General features: G+C 43.7%; 1 protein-coding gene across 3 annotated transcripts in view; it reads right to left on the bottom strand.

The window, feature by feature from the left end:
• MYBBP1A (MYB binding protein 1a) overlaps positions 1-23,182 on the bottom strand; it is an 80,996-nt gene that overhangs the window by 3,053 nt on the left and 54,761 nt on the right. For 2 of the 3 annotated variants that reach the window (XM_084651007.1, XM_084651009.1), the window contains exons 24-26: positions 16,020-16,136; positions 1,123-1,224; positions 121-257 (exon numbers count right to left, since the gene is read on the bottom strand). In XM_084651007.1, coding sequence (XP_084507133.1) covers positions 121-257; positions 1,123-1,224; positions 16,020-16,136 — 356 coding nt within the window. The remainder of the gene's footprint in view (positions 1-120; positions 258-1,122; positions 1,225-16,019; positions 16,137-23,182) is intronic. The other variant, XM_084651008.1, reaches the window with a different exon arrangement.

The raw sequence follows: 23,182 nt of genomic DNA, 5'->3' as shown, positions 1-23,182 counted from the left end.
CTCCTATATGGCAAAGGCACGGATCTGTTTCTTCCTATTTCCCCAATCTGAGAAGCCAGAGCAGCACAGAAAGCCCAATGCACAAACTGGCGTAGAGGCCCCGGAGCGGAGGGTACATACGCAAATCCCAGCAGCTTCATGACGTTCCAGTAGAGACTGTCGAGGCGCACGGATTTCCCAAACCCCTCCTGCTGGCTCAGAGCTTGTAATGCCTGACTCAGCTCCGCCAACTCCACATTCAGCTTCTGCAAGGAGAACTGTAGTAAATGAAGACCGACAATGAACTGCATTCAATCCTCATTCACCGTGGCACTGCACCCAGCTATTCCCTAAACCAGAAGCTACAACAGGCAAATCCCAACCCTCAGCCAGTTCCCAGCAGCCACTAGGCTTTTCCCTTCCTTAGGAACTGTCTATCTTGGGGGACAATGCCCTAGTACATACCTCTAGTGCAAAGACGTTGCATCTGTGTCAAAACGGACTTGAACCTGCGTGGCTTATCCTGGTTTCAAACCCATCTGCCATCTTGCGGACACCCACCCTCCCATTCCTAGGCCCATAATGTCCCTGTAGCAACACAGTATTGCTCCCATGAGAAAGGGATGTTAGGAAAGCATTTTTGTAAGGGGCCTTTAATGCAGTTCTATCCTTTTTTGGAATCAAAGCTAATCATGTTCTCTGCTCTGTCTCTTTATATAATAACTATCACCCAGATATCTCAAAGCACATTACAAAGTAGGGCAGTATCCTTATTCCCATTTTACAGATTGGGAAACTGAGGCTCAGGAAAAAGGGAAGTGACTTGTCCAAGCAGGTCCAGTTCAAGAGGCCCTATATAAGAGCTAGATATTATTATAATTATTGTGGATGTTAAGGGTTTTTCTGTCATCAGACTTAGCTACTAACTCATTTTCTAAAAGCTGTACAGGGATATAGACATGGGACTTGCACTGGCTTCAGTGGGGAGCCATCTGGTTAAAAGCCCAGTGTAACATTTGGAAACAGACCTTCATGCAGGATGCAAACAGGACAGCTGCTGACTGAAGCAGCAGGCCTGTCAACAGCATGTATGATGGACTGAACCTGGAAGTGATCACAAATTCGGCCAAAGTCTGGGCTCACCTGCTGGTTCACAGTTTTGATGAGGAAGTTCAACAGCTCCAAACACTTAATGACTTTCTCCTGGTCAACTTTCACCTTGAACTCGGTCACCACCTTCAAACTCTGCAAAAGGAAGGAAGGAACATCAAACTAAAACGAAGGTGAATCAAACTAAAAAACAAAGAGCTTCCCTCAAGAAAAAGCAGACAACGAGCGATTTGCAGGTTTAAAACATCAGTAAAACACTCAGAAAGGCAAGAGGCATCAGACTGCAGGAGAGCCTAAGATAAGTGCCAGGAACCGCTATCGCTTGGGTTAATAAACATGACCGAACAAAGCAAGGCACGATCCTGCATTGCTGGGAGACTGCAGCAATTAGAGACCTACTACTGTATGCGGGATAAAAGAGGAAAGTTAATATCTCACCCGCTAAAAGGAGAACTCCATTGCTGGAAAACAGCTTCTACTGAGAAACCACCATTCAGTTCAACGGCAGCAGGACCGGGGATTTACACACAACTTGCTAATGCAAAACTCTATTACCACGTATGTCTAGGAAGCACCAATCACGAGTCCCAAGAGGGATCTTGTCAATCAAGTGTATGTTCACCAAAAAGGAGAGGGAAAAAATAATCTCTCTCTGTATTTCCTTTATGCACTGAAGGCTTTGAGACACCAGCATGCTTCGGCTTAAAGCAGAGCCACGCAAGCAGTAGCGGTGATGGGTTAAAAGGAGGCCAGATTTATTTATGAGGGGAAGAAGGGAAAACAAAGCATGAAGGGCAGCAGCAGCAGCCACCCTGCACAGAGATGCTGGGTCTTTTGTTGACAGGTGTTAGAATCCTGAATGTCCATGACTTTTACCAAAAATATCCTTGACAAAATCTTAGCCTTAGTACTCAGTGTTGCTACCTCACTGCACTATGCACACCCTGCTCTAGGCCCACCCTAGGTTCCATGGTGGTGAGTTGTGACTTCTCAACTCCAGCAGAATAGTTATTGATTTAGGTTTTTTTTTTAAAAGAAAACGAACAGTCCAACAAAAGTTTTCACTCCCATCTTCATCTCCTCAGTACCTCAGGCAATTACAGTTAATGCAGTGAAAAGGGAACAAACCAAACATCAACTCCCCTGATAACCATGCTGCAAAAATAAGAAATAAATTCCCCTCAAAAGCCATGCAACATTCTCTGAAGGTCAACAAATCTGGACTGCTGTGGAGAGATCCACATGACCATCTGGCTAGAGGGAAGTAGAGGCAGAGACAAGATGGAACAGTCAGGTTGGTGGAGAAAGTTCAGGCTCAGATTTACCTCCTGGTATTATTATTATTATTCAAGTTACCAATAAAGCACAGTGAATAAGAATACTATGATTTAAATCAATCATATTTTTACATTAAAAAAACCCTATTTAACATTACATTTTAAATTATGACAACCTATGTTAATGTCTAAACTTAGATTATAATCTATTAAAATAATTTACTTTAAATATAAAAACAATACTAAATGGTACAGGTTGGCTGTCAAGTTTCAAAGAAAGTCAAACCACTAAACTAGAGGCAATCACTGGCTAAGCACCTGGAACCAGTGTGTTGAAGTGCTAAACCACAGCTGCAGAGAGAGAATATTTTCTTCATTTCAGTTCATTCAACTAGTTCAATTCAATGACTAGTTCATTCAAAGTTAAGAAACCAACTGGGAGTTCAAAAAGCAGGAACACTTATTTTTATTCATAAATTAGAAGAGGAAAATGAGGCCTAAAAGAATGAGATTTACTAGTTCTGAAATCCTGAAGGACAGGGTGACCCAAAACAATCAGCTCAATTGACTAACTACAGATATTTCCTTTGTTTAATAAATCAGTTTTAAATGCAAAACATATTTTGATAAACTTTTATAAACTTCTATTCCTTATGTATCCAGTACATTCAAAGGCGCTTGTTGATGCTGATGGGGAGCTCAGCAGTACAGGTGAAAAAATAATCATCATCGAGTAAATAAGAAATGCATCATTTATCCCAACATACACATTTTGAAAATTAAGAATCTGAATAAATATAAGTTAAGTTATTTAATCGCTTAAATGAATGTGTATAGACATAGTGTATCCTCCGGATTAGCAAAAAACAGCACCAAATTTAGGGTAGAGCCTATATTTAGCTGCAAATCAGCATGTATTAATGGTTACTAACTAGTGACAATCAAACTTCCTTTAGGAAAATAACTAAAAAGTACAAGATTAAAATCGATGATTTAAATCAAGGTTTCATGCTTGCTGATTTAAAATCAATTATTTAAATCGCTTTGATTTAAATCAATCCATGCTGCAATGAAGCCAAATGACACCAAGGGGGTGAGAATGACTGTATACTGTGTATGTAGGGAAAGGGGAGAGAGTTTATCTGGAACAAGTCAGGAAAGCCACAAGTTCACATGGGGGACAAGTGCGAAAAGGCACCGACCGCTGCAGAAAGTGTCTCAATGTGACTGTGTGCCAAGTGACATCATATGTGGAGTCCTGGAACACACACACTAGGTTATGAATTCACAACTACAGACCTGTTGAGTCTCTTCAGAAACTTCTCCTTTTCTTCTGCAACTCAAGATCCTGTCTACACTGAGCTGTCAAGGCTCCTGTATCAGCCAGTTCAATTTCAAATAGCAAACAGATATATAAAGATTGCAGTTTGGTCTCAGAAAATTCACGAATAGTTTAGGAAAAGGACTACATCTGCTGAATAAACTTCCCTTGAGAATTGTTCGCCCACCTCTAGCAGAACTTTACTCACTTCAGACATGAAGTAGAATTAAGAAGGTAAAGAAATCTGGACATTTGTAAATGTTAAAGAGGGAGGATGCGCCAGTGGTCAGGAGACCAGTTCCCGGCTCTGCCATAGACTTCCTGTGTAGCCTTGTGCAAGTCACTCAGCCTCTTTATGCCTCAGTTCCCCACCTGTAAAATGGGGCTAATGGTACTGCCCTGCCTCCTGGTGTGTTTTGAGGATAAATACATTAAAGAGTGTGAAGTGTGCAGATTCTATGGTGATAAGTACCTGAAACAGACATCAGAGCACGCACCCAGACGCTTATCCCCACTGTATCACATAGAACATAGGTCTCATTCTGACTCAACGGCCACACCAAGGCAACTCCAACAGCTTCAGAGAAGTTACTCCTGGTTTACACCAGAGTAAATGAAATCAGAGTCAACCCCCTTATGTATAGCAGATTCTGAGGAGTATAAAGAATTCTATTGCACCAGGGAAGCGCCTTCTTTGACTGTGGATTGCAACATCAGGGTAAAACATCAGTTGGCAAGACAATCTGATGCATACCTTTACAGGAAAATAAAGCAGAAACATATCATTATATAACTATCGGAGTACAAGGTAGCTCATTATCTTTAAGGGATTCCGCACCCCTGAATTAAATTTCTTACAAAAATACAATCATTTCATGATCAGGTCCACCAAATGCTCCACATCTACCAATCAGAGCCAGCAACTGAATGCCACCATGTTCTGCAGGCTAGAATTCACACCATCACTCCATTTGACTTTCAATAAGTTGCTGATTATTCCCTCTGGGTGGGTAGAAACTATGCTTCCCTTCCCTGTGCCAGAGCTATCAATAACCTCCAAGGTTACACACGAGTCAATGGCTCTGAAGTCTCTCAGGTAAAAGGAAAAACAAAACAAATATTAGCTGTGTAATTAAAAATACTCGCATGCATGAAATTATTCCAGAGACGATGCACAGTCCATTTATTCCACTTACCCCTCCCCCCACAAAAAATCAGCAAGTCAATTATTTGTTTAAACCACCAAAGCAGAGATAGATTTGTATTAAAACCATCCTTGCTAATAGTAAAATAGGGTGCTACCAGACTCGCATTATTCTTTGTATTCCTGTAGCTGAGATCAGTCGAGAGTGGGGGGCCCCTTATGGTCTCAGACAATTCACGAATAGTTTAGGAAAAGGACTACATTTGCTTATGGTAGGTGCTGTGCAAATACCTAGTGAGAGACACTTCTGCCCTGAAGAGCTTATAATCTACACAGAAAAAACAAAGGGTGGGAGAGGGAAACTAAAGAGAAATAAAACTATTTGACATTTTGAAAAATAACAACGCTTCTGATCATTAAAACAAAGACTTCAAAATCCCCATTGACTTCCCACTGTGTCTGCTGTTTGTGTCATTGTCTGAGCTTAGAGAAATGGTAGACAGAGACTCAATATTTTCTGTTCAGTTTGAGTTCTTAATTCCCAGGCACTAGCACCATGCCATTGGGTTTGAGGCCTGATTCAGAGCCCTCTGAAATCAAAGGGAAGACTCCCACCGATTTCAGTGGGAGCAAGATCAGTCCTGAACTACCTATTGCCTAATTTTCAGAAGTACTGAACACCTGCAGCTCTCACTGAAATTAAAACGGCATTGGTTTGTCACCTTTGAAATCAGGTCTTTGGTGCAAATTCCTTTAATCTCGATGGATTTCAATATAACCAAACTGATGCAGTTACACTGATGCAGTAAAACACGGGCTTTCGTCCCACTGACTTAAGTGCTTTACTAAGTTACTTCAGCAAAAACCCTGCTTTGTACCAGTCTGCACTGATGTAGGTGGTTTGCATGTGAGAGGGTATTTAGATTTAGTTATGCCAGGTAAAATCTCGAGAAGACTCCAGCATACTGTTGACGCTATGTAAACACCCACCCAACCAAAACGATCACCTGCAAGTGGCTATTGGTGAGAAGCTCAATCAGACAAATGATTGGCAATCACCCAGCACAGAAGAAGCCAATATTCATTCTTGCCCCTTGTGCAAGTTTCAATGGTGCAGAAGCTGGAGAGAATGATTTTAATGAAATCGGATCCAGACACGGTTTATCCTATTGGGTTTCTCTTCCAGCTCATACTCATTTTTTGACGGGGGCAATGAAAATTTTCCTCCAAGTGTGAAAGCACATTAGTTTATTAGAATCCTTGTGCACGGTACAGCGGAGATGATTAAAGCTGCCTCGGAAGCCTTGGGCACCCAATTCCCATTCTATTTTACGTAGCTTCTTACGCTGCATTCATCACCATAGTATCTGTGCGCCTTCCAGCAGTGCATTACGCGAGGCGACTAACTTCTGTCACAAGTGTTTATTCCTCTCATCCTCTCCGCAGAGGGAGACACATGGACAAGGGAGGGTTTTTTAAGTTGTTATACGTGTTTATGTTGGACAAGGCGTGCCAATGCAACATGCCTTGCATTTGAAATGGCAGGTGGTAAGGTTTCCGATGGTCCTCAGTCCCTGGAGGCGTTTGTTTCCCAGCTGTGGGTCAGCCCATTTTATTGAGAATTATCTCCAAATCTCATCAGCAGCTTTGAAAAATATCAGCCCAAGTATTCTTGCCACCTGCAGCATAGACTACTGTTTGTACGTCACAGGCTTGCATGAGGGTTTGGTTTTCTTCACACCCCCGCAAACCTCTGCACTGTCTGTCTAGGTACGCAAGTCACTATATGGAATGCAATTTCTACTACTGAAAGCTCAAACTTTTAAAATTCATTTTACAAATGTAAAGCAGAAGTGATTACCAAACAACAGATGGCACACCAAATATGTAACTATTCTAATACTACTTCAGGCATCTGTAACATCCTCGCAAGATACTAACTAAACCCCTGCAAAATTGATAAATATCCTCCTATTATACAAGGGAAAACAGAGACATGGAGAGGTGAAATGACTTGTTCAAGGTTATGGAACTTGTAGTTAAAAGATCCTTCACAAGGACAGCTGACTGATCAAATTACCCTGTCACTCTCTCTAACCATCTAGGACATCCTTTATGTCCACACTGGCACTATTGGCCAATTACAGTATTTCCTACTGTTTCCATTGTTGCTACCCCAAGAACCACCAGTGCCACTTAACAAGGAAACTCAGCCCAGATTTCAGCTCAGCAACACCTTCGCCAGTTAAATCATTCTGGCACATCTGAGTTGTCAGCGTATTTGGGCAGGTAGTTCTCCAAGAGGAAAAAATATGAAGGCAGTTTTCACAGCTGGAATTCCCATCTCACTCCAAGCCAAATACCAGCAGCCGAGTCTCTACCTCATCCTGCTCATGTTCAAATGGTGGAAGTGGCTACACAGGGGATCTGCTGCCTCTGAAGGCTTCTGCCATTTGCAATGTGTGGCATTTCTTAATCTAAGCCTTGCTGCCCATAGGGCTGCTGTCTGGAGTGCAAAACACATCTGGAATTTTCCAATTCATTATTTTTCCAGCATTACTAAAGCGAGTGAGAGACACAAAAACTGGTCTTCAACAGAGGACCAGAGTAGGAGGAAGCACAGTCCGGTGGTTTGGGGGCTAGCCTGGGACTCAAGACAGCTGGGTTCAAATTCCCTGCTCAGCCACAGGCTTCTTGTATAATCTTAGGCAAGTATCTGTGTGCCTCAATGTGTCTCTGTGAAATGGGGATAATAGCACATGCCTACATCACAGAGGTGAGGACAACGGAGTTGGTTATGGTCTCAGATACTACAGCAGTGGGGGCCACGTAGAACTGACAGTAAATAGCACATGTAACCTCTGTAGAAGTGGTAACACAAAGCATATACCAGGGGGATGAAGAAAAACACACACACACACACGTACACACACACACAGAGGAAACAGAGAAATATAGTCCTAGACTAGGAAGTTAATGCACATTTGTAGCCAGGAAACTTCAGAAGGGAAGGGAAAGCAGAAGAGAAATGCCCTCAGCTTCCCTCCTAAAAACAGGTCACAGGCTCACTCCCATGTTTAGTATAACTCTGGAGGCCAAACTGGCACACACTTGCACACCCAGTCTGGAGACACAATTCCTGTGGTAATTATACCAGGTATAATTCAAGGTAACTAAACATGCAGGTAAGACAGATACGCTGTGTACATGCAAAAAGAAAAGGAGTACTTGTGGCACCTTAGAGACTAACCAATTTATTTGAGCATAAGCTTCTGTGAGCTACAGCTCACTTCATCGGATGCTGTAGTTCACGAAAGCTTATGCTCAAATAAATTGGTTAGTCTCTAAGGTGCCACAAGTACTCCTTTTCTTTTTGCGAATACAGACTAACACAGCTGTTACTCTGAAACCTGTGTACATGCAGTTACCTGATTTGCAAGCACCATTATGGTAACTTTGTAAATCAGGTGCAGTCACACTCCTCAACCAGCTACAAATCTGCCCTTTAAAAACAGAACAAAATACAAACCCAGAACCCGATCCTGCTGCTTTGTGCTGCTGGATCTCTGCACTTGTGCAGGGCTCCACCGAAGTCAATGGGGTGTCACCGTGCATGCCGGGGTTTGCAGAACCAGAGCCATGTTGTATAAAATGTGTAAGACCTTGAGTTTCCCCCTATTCCTGCCAAGAGCTTTAAGTTACATTAGGTATTAAAAAAATCAGACAAGCAAACAAATAGCCACACTGATCCAAAGCACAAGCTGTCTGTCTCTCAAATACTTACGGTAGCATCTGAGCACCTTGCTGTCTTTAATCAGAGCATCTCTGTGAGGTGGGACAATGCTAAGATCCCCATTTTACAGATGGGGATCTGAGACAGAGAGTACATCTACACTGCAATGCAAATCCCCACAGCACCCACTCTCAGAGCCCAGGTCAACTGACGTGAGCTCCCAGGGTTAAAAACAGCTGCGTAGATGTTTGGGCTCAAGCTGCAGCCCGGGCTCTGAGATTTCACCCTCCCCTGCCTTGCAGGGTCTTCACTGCGATTTTTAGCCCTGTAGCCCGAGCCCTGCAACCCCAAGTCAGCTGACCCAGGCCAGCCACAGCTGTGCCTCAGGACCCATTGAGAATAAGTCCACGCCCAGGGTTGTGCAGGAAGTCTGTGGCAGAGCAGGGAGTTGAACCGGTGTCTCCAGAGTCCAAGGCCAGTACCCTAACCTGAGAGACACCCTTCCTTCCCTGAGCTATCTGTGGAGTGGTCAGTGGAAAGACACCATGGCAATGAAATAGGCCCTATGGGTTCAACACGTCTCAAAGCCTTTACATTTCAGGGTGGGGTGCTCTGCAGCCTGAGGGAGCTCCAAGCAGTACGTCTTCTTGCCTGGTACTTTTGAAGTGGGAACAGTTAGTCTAGGCTGATAAGAAACACAGCAATATCCCAGATAATCATTCTGTTACTGAGAGAGGAGGGCTGGTTTCCTAGCTCAGGGCCCAGGCACCAGTTCAAAATGCTATATCCCTGGCACACCCTCCAGCATACTTCATTATATAAAACAAACAGCCCTTCACCTGACATATCAGTCACAGCTCCGTGGGGTGGATCTTCCATTAAGTCAAACAAAACCCACAGCCAAGCTGCGTTCTTTCCACATGCCGCGCGCTATCCCCATCCTTCCCTCCTCCCACACAACAGACCTGGTTGCTAATGGATGAATGTACAGATTAGTGATGGAGTACTATGCCAGATGTCTGCACCTTTCACTACCTCACATCCCCTGGTACACCCAGACATTGCCAAGGAAACTCCTGCTTTGAAGGTTATTGTCCAGCTCAGCAAGCTTTTCAAATTACAGGAAGTCCACTCTAATGTTTAGAGTGAAGTTCACTCCTTCATTGTTACACAGAGATTTGCAAGTAGAAAGGATTCCTCTAGTTAGGGCCAAGAAAAAAAAAAAAATCAACAGCCTAATAAAAAACCCCCAAAGCATTCAATCTTAGGTACTTTTATGGGACCCATCACCATGCTATCTGAACACCTCACAATCGCACATGTATTTATCCTCACAATACCCCTGAGAGTACGGAAGTGCTACTATCCACATTTTACAGATGGGGAACTGAGGCTAAGTGACTTGACTAAGGTCACTCAAGGAGCCTGCGGCATCCTAACCACTACCTCGCCGGTGAATTTTCACTACTTTTGCAACAGATGAGCGAGGCCCTAACCTATGACCTCATGGATACAAAAGCACAAACACTTTCACAGCTCCACCAAGCCCCCGCACTCATCATCTTTGGCCACAACCAACTACAGTTTGCTCAATCATTTAATTTCAGCAAGGGCAAAAGGTTTCAAATGGATAGGCCTGAAGACAGAAGACCTCTGTTTACCCACAGAACAGATCCAGCATAGGCAGCATCCGTGGAATGGGAGAACTCTTCTCCATTTGTACATTAAGGAAGGGCTATCAAACCATACTCCCAAACAAAATGGTAGCTACCACCAACACTATGGAGGAGGCAGCATATTATCTCCTCCCCAGAATGATCAGCTTGTGATAAATCAGGCTCAAACCTCAAAATTTATTTCCCTTCCTGCCCATTTATGGAGGTTGTGCAGAAAGGCGGGTGAATTCCATGCTGCCCAGTTATATGCATGCAGCTGATAGTGCAGGAAGCAGGAGGTGCAGGCAGGGATGGTAGGGCACAATTACTTAGCCTGGAAAGGACCAGTGTTAATGGGGATGTGGTCGTTAATGTGTGGGGAAGGAAGCGAAATCAAACCCTCTTTTGTCCCCGGCCACGTGAGAGACCGAACAGATCCCACTCAAAAGAGCATCATTGGAGGACTCTACGTTTTTCTATGCAACGTTTATTTTGGCAGACATGGAAAAAAATCGGCAAAAACGAGTTCATGCAGAACATTTTATTTTTTTTTCTGAGTTTAAAGCTTTGGGGTTTTTAAAAGCCATATAACAATACAGAAAAAGACAAACTGTAGGACAGCCAGGGTGCACGGGATGGAACAAACAGGACTGAATGCTTCCCCAGCAATATTCTATGTCCACAGAGCACTTTAACAGCTCTGTCACATCTGCACAGCCATTCAGCAAGCTGGCTAGCTTATAGCTAGTGCAGGCACATCCACCCAAGCTGCTGCTGAGATGTGCCCACAGACACACACACAGACTCACTGGCTCAGGAGATCATCAGGACACACACTGTGGCTGGATTTTTTAAAAAGGACTTGGTGATTTTCACAGCCATGCAAATTAAGACGCCAACACAGGTCATCAAATGTCATGCACTCTGGAGACTAAAGCTGGTCTACATGGGAAAGTTCGACCAGTTATATGGTTTCACTCTCTCTCCCACTATGTAAACTCTAATCCCGCTAGTGGCTTTTTCCAGTGTAGCTTAAACCTCTTCCTAAGCAACAAACATAACTAACCCCCAAAAGCGACCACATGGGGTGTTATAATGGCAGAACTAAATCAACATTAAATTCGTGCCTCAGAGGTTATATAGAGAAAAAAAAAACAAAACACAACTTTCCCATGTAGACAAGGCCTAAAATGATCACCCATGGGGGTGGAGGGGTTCACAAACACACACACAAATAGGTGTATCACAGCATGGGACGTTTGCACTTTCCTCTGGACGCCTCAGTTACTGGCTATAGCCAGAGTCTTCATTCCAGGGTAGACAGGCTAACGGGGTCTGATGTGGTATCAAATTCGGCACAAGTTTCTCAGCACAGTGATGGGTTGAGCACAGGAACAGCAGCACTGCCTGCTGACCCCTCCCTTTGTACAGGATGCTACATTGATAGGAAATTAAAAACTAATCCAGGCCATCCCAGGATGCATTTACAGGAGAAGGCAGATCAAAACAAAAACCAACCCGCAAACCACTGTTCACAAGCCAAGAAAAGACTGACCTTCACAGACAGGTTTTCCACAAAGGCTCAGTAATAAAAGTACCAATTTTCCAGTGACACGTTTCATTAACTCTTCTCCATTTCCCTCTGGCTTTCAACTCTCAACACCTACTTACAACCTCAGTTGCAGCATCCTATGCAAGAGTTGACGGGGGGTTGGTCATGCAGCATTAGAGACTTGGCCACAGAAAAGAGGTCTCTGGTAATGCACTCAAAACAGTCTGCCCAAGGCTGAGAATTACATTGGCTCCTAACCAAATTTTATCAATGGGTCACTGGCCCTGAGACGACTTTAAAGGCAGGACAGCAGCAGAGTAGGAGGACAAAGAGAAACCTGAGCTCTACAGATACAAGAGGGTGAGGGAATGCACCAAGGTGAGAAGAATTCAGGGCAGCTGCATCTGAAGTGAGATCTTTATAATGTAGCGACATCAGCTAGCGATTTGGCCAATAATCTGCAAAGCCAATGTATGCATGGCCCCCACTCCATGAAAACATATAGCGAGGGTGGAGGGATCTCCTGGCTGGGAAGTCAGGAGTCCTAGGTTCTGCCACTGGACTTACTGTGTGACCCTGAGTAATTCATTTGAGCCTTAGTTTCTCCATGTGCAAAATGGGGATAATGCTACTTCTCTAACACAGTGCTGTTGCAAGGTTTAATCGGGAGGCAGCAGTGGAGAGAGCACTGGACTGGGACTCAGGTGACCTGGATTCTATTCCGGGCTCTGCCACTGGCCCACTGCATGACCGTGAGCAAGTCACATCACTTCTCTGTGCCTCAGTTTCCCCATCTGCAAAACCGGGATAACGATGTTTGTGCTACTCTTCAGGAAGCTGGGAGTCTCGGGTTTCAGTGAAATGGTTTTTATTTAGTGATTACCTCAACAACGTGATGGCTGAACCCTCCTTTTTTAATGTGCTTTCAGATCTACTGATGAAAAGCGCTGCGTAAGAATAGGTGCTATTATTATTACTATTAATAAACATAGCTAAGGCTCTTTGAGAGCCTCAGGTGAATGGAGCTATTCAAGTGGCAAGTATTATTCTTCCTTCTTCATTGGCAACACCATCCTGTTGGCTAGGTGCCCAAATTAGGGCAACTTTAAAAGCTGCACTAACTTTATATTTTTTAAAAAGTACTCGCCGTGGAACTAGGACTGAGGGCAACATCAGGGTTCCAAAACTGTATGGAGGGCCGGGTAGGGAAGGCTGGGTCTCCCCAAACAGCCTGGCCTCCGCCCGCTATCCGCCCCCTCCCACTTCCTGCCCCCTGACTGCCGGGAAATCACTGGCATTGCTGCTGCAAACCTGACTGACGGCTGCAAGAATGGAACTGATCCCTCCCTAGCCAGTTCTGCTGCTGTTTAAACAGCTGTCGCAGGCATTAGCGAAGAGCCACTTAACAGTTCTGGCTTTTCAGGTTATCTCAGAAGCTGCACTCACACCTTCACCTCTTTGGGAAACAGATGGCTTGGTGGGTGGTGCAGGACATTTGGAGACTACTGAGCGTTTCACGTCTAAATCCGCCCTCCTGCCAGTAGTCAGCAAGTTCTGTTACCACCTCCCAGTTGCCAGTATGTAATGGGTTACTGGTCTCCATCCTGTTCCCAGTTGGCCAAGTTTGCAGAGGAATCATGGGCTGAGCAGGCAAGAGAGACTGAACCCCCTAGTGAGCCAGAAGCTTCTCCTGCCTCTTCCTATGCCCTACCTAGTCTGTAGATAAACAAAGGCATTCCTAGATTTTGAGGCCAGAAAGAATCAAGATGCCACCTCGTCTGACCTCCTGCACAACACAGGCCAAAGAACCTCACCCAAAAGCTACTGCATCAAGCCTCTCACATCTGTTTGAACTAGAGCCTTTAAAAAAAAAAAAAAAAAAATGAAAATGTCCAGTCTTGACTGAAGGTACGGCTAGAAGGTGGAGGTGCAATTCCCAGCTCAATACATGGTTGCTTTGATTGAGCTAACACGCTAAAAACAGAACGCAGCCATGCAGAGCGCGGCAAGAGAGGTTCGTCGCACCAAGGATATGCCTGTCAGAGACACAGCTAGGTATGTGCTCGGGGTGGCTTCCTTCCCTGCTGCACTTGCCAGAGCAGGAACAGTCTCTTTAAGCACATTCGCTTGATGAGAGCTCACGCCAGTGTCTCTCCTCACACCCCCAGCTCAAAGTACAGACACACCCTTGGAAAGTTTGAGAACCCACCACGTTCCTAGGTAAGTTGTCCCAATGGTTAATTACCATCACTTAAAAATGTGTGCCTTATTCATAGTCTGAATTTGTCCAGCTTCAGCTTCTAACCACTGGATCTGTCATGCGCCTTTTTCTCCTGGAGATTAGCCAGGATTTGAACCTGTGCCCACTTGGTAAGAATCTTTCCACTCGACCACCAAGCCACTGCATGTTTCTAGTGCTATCAGTCAGGCACAGTCTATGTTACTCAGTACAATAACACCCCACAACACCGGGTCCTCTTTTTGCAGCAAGGTCTGTTACAACGTTTGTAACTTTGGAAACAATTTTCTGGCACAACGTTCAACCTCGCAATGCACTAAATCGCGGAAACAGGCAGATCATTTTACAGTGAATTAGGAATTATATACAGTGTATTTGTTAACCCCCACCACCACACTTAGCACTTAACCATTATTTTATGGGGCTAGTTCCGCACTTCTTGATGTTAGTTATACACCAGTGTAAATTCACTGATTTCAAAGAAGTTACACTGGTATAAATCTGGGGCATGGCAGTGAAGATTCAGACTCTACAGCTGGGATTTTCCAGCCATAGGGGGTAGGTGCCCAAGTACCATTGACATTCAGTGGAAGTCGGGATTTTAATTCCTTTAGGATTCCTTGAAAATCCCCATCTACCTGGACCACACTGTGGCAGTTTTTGTTAAAATGCAAACATCCACAGAAATGGAAAGGGATGAAGAATCATTCAGCTCAGCAACAGCTCATGTTGCTACCAAAGCTTGTTATAACACTAGATCCTGAACTGAATGACATGGAGGCATCGTAAAATTCAATGTGTATCACTAATGTGACGTACGGCCCTCTTGTGAGCCCTGCAGGTATATAACAGCGCCTGCCAGCTAGAAAGAGACATGGTGACACAGAAGGTTTGCGGAGGAGGATAGTTGATTTGATCCTACCCATTGCGTCACTGATGTAATCATTAATAAAATGCATTTTGCTGAAACCCAAGACTCCCCGATTTCTCGAGAGTACTACAAAGGTCATCCCTGAGTTTCTTAAAATAGATTTGCTTGGAATTCTTGTTCCTACTCAATGAAGGAAAATTCAATCTGTTGACAACATTCTAATATTGCTTATTGCTATAGAAACTTAAGACCATCATAACCAATTAAAAATGTGCAAAGAATGAAAGCTATACTCAGAGAGATGATAATGATACAGGTAAGACCCTAACCAATATGAGTCACTGAAATTAAGCCCTCTCTGTTGACTGAGACCCCCTCCTTGTACCGTTTCGGAACACTCCCTCCTAAAGCACCAGAAGCAGCATGGACCCATCATTCTTTTGCTCTCGCTGTGCTGCAATCTTGGCATCATTCTATTTTTAGAATAAACGATTTTAGGATTCTCTTAGCAAATATCCATCTGCCATTAGCAGCGAGTGGTCCGGGGCTATGTCAGGGGACCAGGAGCCAGGACTCCTGGGTTCTAAATCTTGGTTCCACTTACAACCGCACTCAAGTCAAGTCACTTTACCTCTTTGGCTTACAGGGTTATCTAGTTGTAAAACAGGTGTAACTTTCAGAGGTTTTGCGAAGTTAAATTAATATTTATGACACCCCTTAAGATTCTCCAATGAAAGGTACATGCAAAATGCCATTAGTGTATTGAATCTAAAATGCCTAAAACGTTCTGACCCATGCAAGTTTATTTCTCATGCTTAGCCTCTCCCACTTGGATCCACACACTCTTCTATCAGACCTACAGCCAAGCATCCCAGGCCTATTATATATGATACAAAACGGCCATGTCCTACAGCATGCAGGAGTTCATGTGGCATGAACACCAGAGAAACCATTCGCTAGCTACTAGGGGGTCCAGATTCAGATCAAATGTAAGTGGGTGCAAATGCACTGAAGTCAATTTAATGGAGCCAAAGCGATTATACCACATCTGAATTTGGCCCTATGAGCCCATGAGGAACAGGTGCAGAAAAGGCATCCAGTGGGCACGACCCACATTTAACCTGCTAGTTCTCATTACCTCTGTGATCTGATTGGTACTCTCTCTGATCAGCTCCTCCCACTCCTCCTCCGTCGTCATGGAGAGCTTCAAATCCCGAGTCTGCAGGGCCTTCTGGAGAAGCATGCACGCCTGTGCCTGGAATGGAAGGAAAAGAGGGACATGTGAAACTCCACTCTTTTTGGTGGATGGCATTAGCCACCTAGCTACAGATCACTGAAACCCCCAGTTAAATATGGGGATGGGGATAGTCTGCATTAGACTCACCAGCACAGTTAATGCTTTGACACAGAACATTCATTCTCCCTTTCAGAGTCATTCCTAACACAAAGCGCTTGCGTAACATACTGGAATTATTCGGTAGAACAGATGCATTTTAAAATGTGAGTCAAGCGGGTGGAGAGATCACCGTTATTTCAGAATCAACCTTTTATGGCAGAAATGCGCCCAAGTGCAACATATACAGTCTCCATAAATCTATAAGCCACTTTTTCAGTCACTTTACCTTTTATTGTGCTCTAGCTCTGTTGGTAAATGCATTACACACAGAACATAAAAGATTGGAGCTGGCAGCCTAGCGAATGCTCCAGATGGAAACTGCAGCTCAAAGCAGCACTCAGCCTAGCCCTGGAATAAAACGCACTCATTAAACCTACATGTTAACAGGACCACTGAAGAGGAGTATCCAACAGAAACCCAACGGGAATTTGCAGCCTTCTCACGTGTCCTCTTCTAGTTCAGAGATTCTATTTGAAGTCCCCACTTAGGTACAGGCAATGCGCAAAGCAAACAAAAGAAACACATCAAGACACTACGCCAACCATTAGTGTCAATACGCTGTAGGATTTAAAGGGGACACTTCCCTGACAACAAAATGTCAGAAAGAAAAAGAGCGAGTGAATTCTAGCCACAGATAGAAACACCGTATTGCTGTCTGCAGATACAGTTACAAAGGGCTAATTTCAATCTGGGTGTGTGATGGGGTATATAAACCCCGCACTATCATGGAAGGGTTTAAAGAGCTGCTTTGGGCTGGGGTGGCCCAGCCTCCTGGTACTGGCATCTACACACTGCTATATTTAGCATGACGTCTCCTGCTGCCTTCCACTGCCAGAACCTTTCCCCACGGCCAGAGCCTTTCACTGACACACGTAGGTACACACCACAGTCTGGACGCAGCTTGTGTGATGCTGGTGGAACTCCACTGATCTAATCAAATTTATTCCTGAATTACAACCCCTGAGAGGAGAATCAGGCCCAGTGTGAAGAGAATGGACAATAAATAGCATGAAATAAATAAATGAAATAGCAATTACTGGCTTTACCTTTGCACACTGACAGAGATGCTCGTAAATTAAAGCTGACAGTTCCAGCCAGTGAGCAGGGAGGTTTTTAAAAAAAATCCATACTTGGTGCCAAATTAACATCCAACAAAAACAATAATTGGGAACATAGCATAATTTTGGTTAGAGTAATCAGCAATATTTTAGCTAGATGAAAATCAAAACCATGTATGTGTGTATGTCTGCTGGAATTTAGGGTGCAGGCTGGAGGCATGTAAACTATTTGAGTGACACCTGCTATTGTCACTAAATAGTGATGACAAGCTAGGTTCTTTAGGGACTAGGGATTCTGAGACACTTCATAGAGGCCTCAGAGTAGCAGCCGTGTTAGTCTGTATTCGCAAAAAGAAAAGGAGGACTTGTGGCACCTTAGAGACTAACCAATTTATTTGAGCATAAGCTTTCGTGAGCTACAGCTCACTTCATCGGATGCCTGATATGCGGAGGGCAGGTGCTCAGCACTTTACTGAAAATCAGGTCCCACTCAGGTCTCAAGTCACGAATCCAAAATGGCATCCGCCATTATTAGTCACTTTTGATTCTCCTGTTTCTGATCTGTGATGTTCCCACCCAATAATTACTTGAGCTCTTCTGGAATACAGCTTCATCACTGGTGCCCCTGGTAGGACTCTCCACAAGATCAGCATTTCACATAAATAAAATACAAAAGCAAGACGGCACCCTGGAGTTAATCTACAGTCCTGAGATGCTGTTAAAGCAGTTTAAAGGAACCATTCTCTTGCTTTGCATCCTGGTGCAATCAAGATGAGTTGCCTGGACGAATGTTATTGAAACTGCAAGAGGAGAGATGACGTCTTTAGGTTTATGATCTCGTCTGGCCCCTCAAGTGAGTTACTGCCTTTCATTTACTTCAGGGGTCACCTATTCTCTTTGATAATTGCACAAAAGCAACTCTCCACTACCCTCGGTGTATGCACCCAGACATGCCGTAATTGGTCTCATAAGCCATAGCTGCCTCTTAATTACAAGAAGTAGGTGAGAGCGCCTGCCTGGCATGTGGTGGTAGGAATCTGTAACTCTGGCTAAATCAACATCAATTGAATGACGTCTGCTGCAATTTTATTTGAAATAACCCAGCTAATGGAGTGAGCTGTAGCTCACGAAAGCTTATGCTCAAATAAATTGGTTAGTCTCTAAGGTGCCACAAGTACTCCTTTTCTTCTTCCAGCTAATGGAGTTCCTGTTCGGAAGTGAAAAGCCTGGTTCCGCAGTATATGTCTCTATTCTTGCTACCATGGTTGCTATGTGCCCTGAAGATGAGTCACTCCTGTAGCCCATGAACCTTAACAATCCCACCTTTGCTGGGAAAAAAGGTTTAGTTCTATTTCTGTTGTTTTTATTCCAATGGAACTTGCTCTACGGGCAGGTAAAATTGCAATGGCTGCAATTTTCAAAGAGACTTCACCGCCCCATCACTCCCTTTTATCTTCTAGATTGCTAATGCAAGAGGCAATTTTCCTCTTCTCAGATAATCATAGTCTTACCCCACAGACTTGAGTTTGGCATTGGGACTAGTTCTTCTGCATCAGAGCAAGAGGCATGGTGTGTTAAGAGGTTACGGGCTGACCTATTGCAATAGGATTACTGTCACAGGTGGTTTTAATCTCCTGGCCCACATTCCTCCTTGTCTACTCTACTGCCAAACTCCTGCTCCAGGCAGACTGCATACTGAATGAACATATGAACTGTGGCTATCGATAAAACAAGCCCGGTAACATTAATGCTTCACTGTCCTTGGAAACGGTAAGAAATTAAACAATCCTGAAGAGAGGAAGTAAAAGAAAGGAAACTGCTTAGTTTCAGCAGGTCCCAAATTATAGCATGAAAGCGACCAACCAACACAACAAACCAGCAGAAAATTTCTGCACCCTCTTGTTTAGAGAGAAGTACGAATACTGGTCCTTGTTCGTATCATTTTATTTGCACGTAAAAATGGAACTTTGATTCCATAGCTCTACAAAAGGGACAATCATGGACATATGAAACTTGCCGGTGCTCAGATCTGAAACTCACCAGGCGCCCAGGATGGTGAGTGACAGCACCGCAATGGACTGGAAATTACCAGCCCTTAACAATAGTTTTAGAGTCCTAAAGCAAGCTAATGTATTGTCAGAGAGCACCCCCCTGAGAAATGTCAAGCTATGGACCTGAAGGCTGGACACATACTAAAAGCTGCCTGCAGAACAACGGCCTCTGGGTACCTACTGAAGTTAAGAGAATATTACAAATTAGGAAGGGATAATCTGCTGTTTGAGTGGGCTGCTCTAGGAAGCTTTTCCTTTTTATTTATATAGTGACGCTTTAAGAAGGGTGAGAAAAAAGTCTGCTGGGAAGGAATACAAGAGTCACTGAAGTACAGTTATAACTCAAATTATCCACAAGCCATTTCCTTTCAGGTGCATTGAGAAACCACTTGCTCTCTTCTCTTTATAGTTAATATTTTCTTAGTGGACAGAGCTTGTCACATTGAGGATGTGAACACAATGCATAAGGAAATCAAGGAGTTCAAATTTGTCAGAATTTAGCTAGGGAATCTACGTAGGAACACACTAAGATTGCAACATGATGAGTGATTTGGGGTGCCCATCATAAGGGGGCCTGATTTTCTTAGAATGGGTACTCAGCACTTCCTGAGAACCCAGCTCTTTTAAAGGTGACTCAAGCTGATAGCCTAAGAATTAAGGCACCTAAAATTACTATTTACTTTTGAAAATTTAGGCTACTATTTCTTTCTATGTCCAAGAGATAGTGCTGGCAATCCAAGAGGTGGGCCAGGGAGAGAGAGACCAGCAAAACCTATAGGGATGTAAGATTTCTATAAGCCAATGCTATTTATTTTTATTTAAGTAGATGCTTAGAAACATGCCCTGCTCTGGGTACACGTGTATACATAAAAATACGGTTACAGTTAGCAATGACCTCTATGCTGTCCTTGCCCTGAACAGCTTGCCACCTACTAGAACTGTGAAAAATATGTGCAGAAAAAAGTTTCCAATGACATTAGCTTGTTTTCCATTCTGCAAAATTTTTTTTTTTTTTTTTGGCAGAACATTTTCACACAATGGCAAGGGTTTAAAAAGCCAAGAGTTTTGGAAAGGATGTAAACCCTCACATTCAGGGCATAGACCAGCCTCTCGCTGAATGAGATAAGGGAGCAGTTTTGCTTGTGTGCAATGTGTCCCATACCTGGCTCCTCCATAATCTTTTGCACCCTCCAAGTCCAGGCCAGCGTCAGAGACAGGATAATGGACTAGAGGGACTATTGGCCTGATCTGATCTGTGATTTCCTACATTTTAAACTGGATGTTTGCTGGGGCAAAAGAGGGACTGACCATGTACACAGGAGAGCTCCCTACAGGGAGTGTGGTTCTAACGGTTTCAGCCCATGGACAGAGGCCAGCAACGCTCAAGTTCTATCCCCGCCTACGCCACCAAATATTCCTACCCCTCTGCATGTATGTGGCACTTTACAAACAAGCAGTACAACTTTGTTCCCAGTGGAGTCAGAGGGAGTTTGTCATTGACCACGCTAGAAGTGCGATTAGACCCTTTATTTAGTTGTGGCTCGTGACATATCATTCTCCCCATTTTACAAGGGTCAAAACTGAGGATCAAGAAAATTACACTCAGAATACAACCTTTTCTCAGAATACCCAGGAGCTCCCAGCTCCAAACCCTGGGCTTAATCCACTAGACAAGGATACTTCTAGGACACACATATCGCTTCTCACCACACACATACCCCAACCCCTATATCCCCAAAATGAAAATTTGTAAGTGAAACCACATTCTGAGCTAGCTTAGATCCAGTAACCAGGTGAAAAACTTTATATCCCATTCTGAGTCCTATAAGCCATCTAGTTCCCCAGCCAAACCTACTATAGAAACCAGTTCAGAAAATTCAGCATTAACAAAAAAAGGGAGGGGGAAAAAAAGAAGAAGAAGAACACTAACCTTCCTCCCGATCCACCAAAAAATTTATCCAAAGAGGATATACACACATATTCATCTACTTACCCATAGGAGTAAATGGGGTAGAAACGCTCATTAGTAGTTCATGTGGAAGGACGAAAACGAACAACAATCCATAACATGCCAATTCTGTGGTTTTCTGCCAGCTGTTTGTTTCTCTCTGACACTAACATGCATGTCAATTCAGTATAAACAGCCAAAGTCTCCCTTTAAAATACTAACTGTACACTTACTGCAGGAACTGAGATGATGGGGGATCCCCAAATCTTTCCCCTTACCTACAGGCTAACACACAGATCAATCAGGCTAAGATGCTGGGATATACAGCATGTCTCTATGTGTCCCAGTAAGGCATTGGCAATCTGATAATTTTAAATGGCAACACAACCGCTGTTCTCCCGCTGACCAATCACATCTGCTGTGGTTGCGACATTGGAAACAAGACAAAGGTTACCCAAATCACCGTCCATGACAGCGTAGGGAAGGCATTAAAGGGCCTATTGAAAGAAACAGTCCTCTCCTTATTTTATTTCAGTTTAAAACAGATGGGAAAACTGAAGTCCAGACATGTTAAAGCAATCTATTCAACTCAAGATCGCAGAGTGAATCAGAGAAAGAGTCAAGGAAAGAACCTTTGTTCAAAGTCTACTGTTCCGCCAGTACAGATTCAACACCAGAGAAAGCAATAGAATTACTCTGGATTTACAATGCTGTAACTGAAAACAGGATCTGGCCCAATGTCTCCGGACTGCCAGTCTCCTGCCCTATCCAGAGGGCCGTGTTGCTTCCTGTAACATACCCACCCCTCAATAGGCAGAAATAATGTTGCTATGGGGCCCTGATCCAGATTATAGCAAGCAAAACGTGAAACAAAAAATTAAAAACCAAGAATGAGAGTACAGACTCACAACCCTGGAGACAGAGCAAGTATGGTGAACGAACAGCAGCAGGGCAAGCTTCCCCATATCCTATCCGTCCAAGAATGCCTGAATAGATCACTGCAGGGTTGCTGCATGGTTATTTCGCCCATTCAGTCCTTGGTGTCTTGATGACTGCTGATGTTATGATACAGGCCTCACTTTAGGAAAGCACTTAACTACATGCTTAGGTCCATTCCTATTCAATGTAGCACATAGTTAACTTGAGGCATGTGCTTCAGTTCCATTAACTTTGATAAGACATAAGCATCCACTTAAGCGCTCTCCTGATTAGGAATGTGTTCCTGAATCAGGGCCATGGAAAATTGTCCTGTAGGCTCTGAAATGAGATCCAACTCACGTGGCCACTGAAAACACATTAGGATAGCAACAACTCATTCAAAGACAGGCTTGAGAAAGAGCCACTTTCCAATTCAAAAGCTTAGAGATAATACAGTTGACTAAGAAGCCTCCACCAATAACTTTCTCCAACCTAGAGCTACGACTGAGATATTCCACCAGTGCAAGCAAAATGTGCCTATTCTGCGACAGGATTGGTTTTAATGTGCTAATAAGCAAGAAAAGTTGCCTATTGATAAAGATTAGAATTTTTTTTTTCCTGATCAAGTTGAGAAGCGAACAAAATCCTATTTCAGCATTACTGGTGCAAGACAAACAGAATCCAAACAGCCTAAGAACCTTATTTGGGGGCTATTTAAAGGGGTTTAGAATGAAAGTATCCAACCGTTTCTGGGAGAATGTGCATTATTATTAAGACACAGCAAGTGCTGTCTACTTTGGATCAGGGCAGCAATGCAGAAATGCTCCGAGACCCACAGTTTTTTAGCATAGTTGCAATCATGTCCACCTTTTAAGAATACACACTTGGTAACTGCAACTGGGCCCCTGAAAGCCAGGCATCTCCCATCCC

This window comes from Lepidochelys olivacea (genome assembly GCF_965140295.1).
Source record: "Lepidochelys olivacea isolate rLepOli2 genome assembly, chromosome: 17".
NCBI lineage: Eukaryota > Metazoa > Chordata > Testudines > Cheloniidae > Lepidochelys > Lepidochelys olivacea.
Note: the sequence above shows the minus strand (reverse complement) of the source record. Positions and strands in the feature narration are given on the sequence as shown.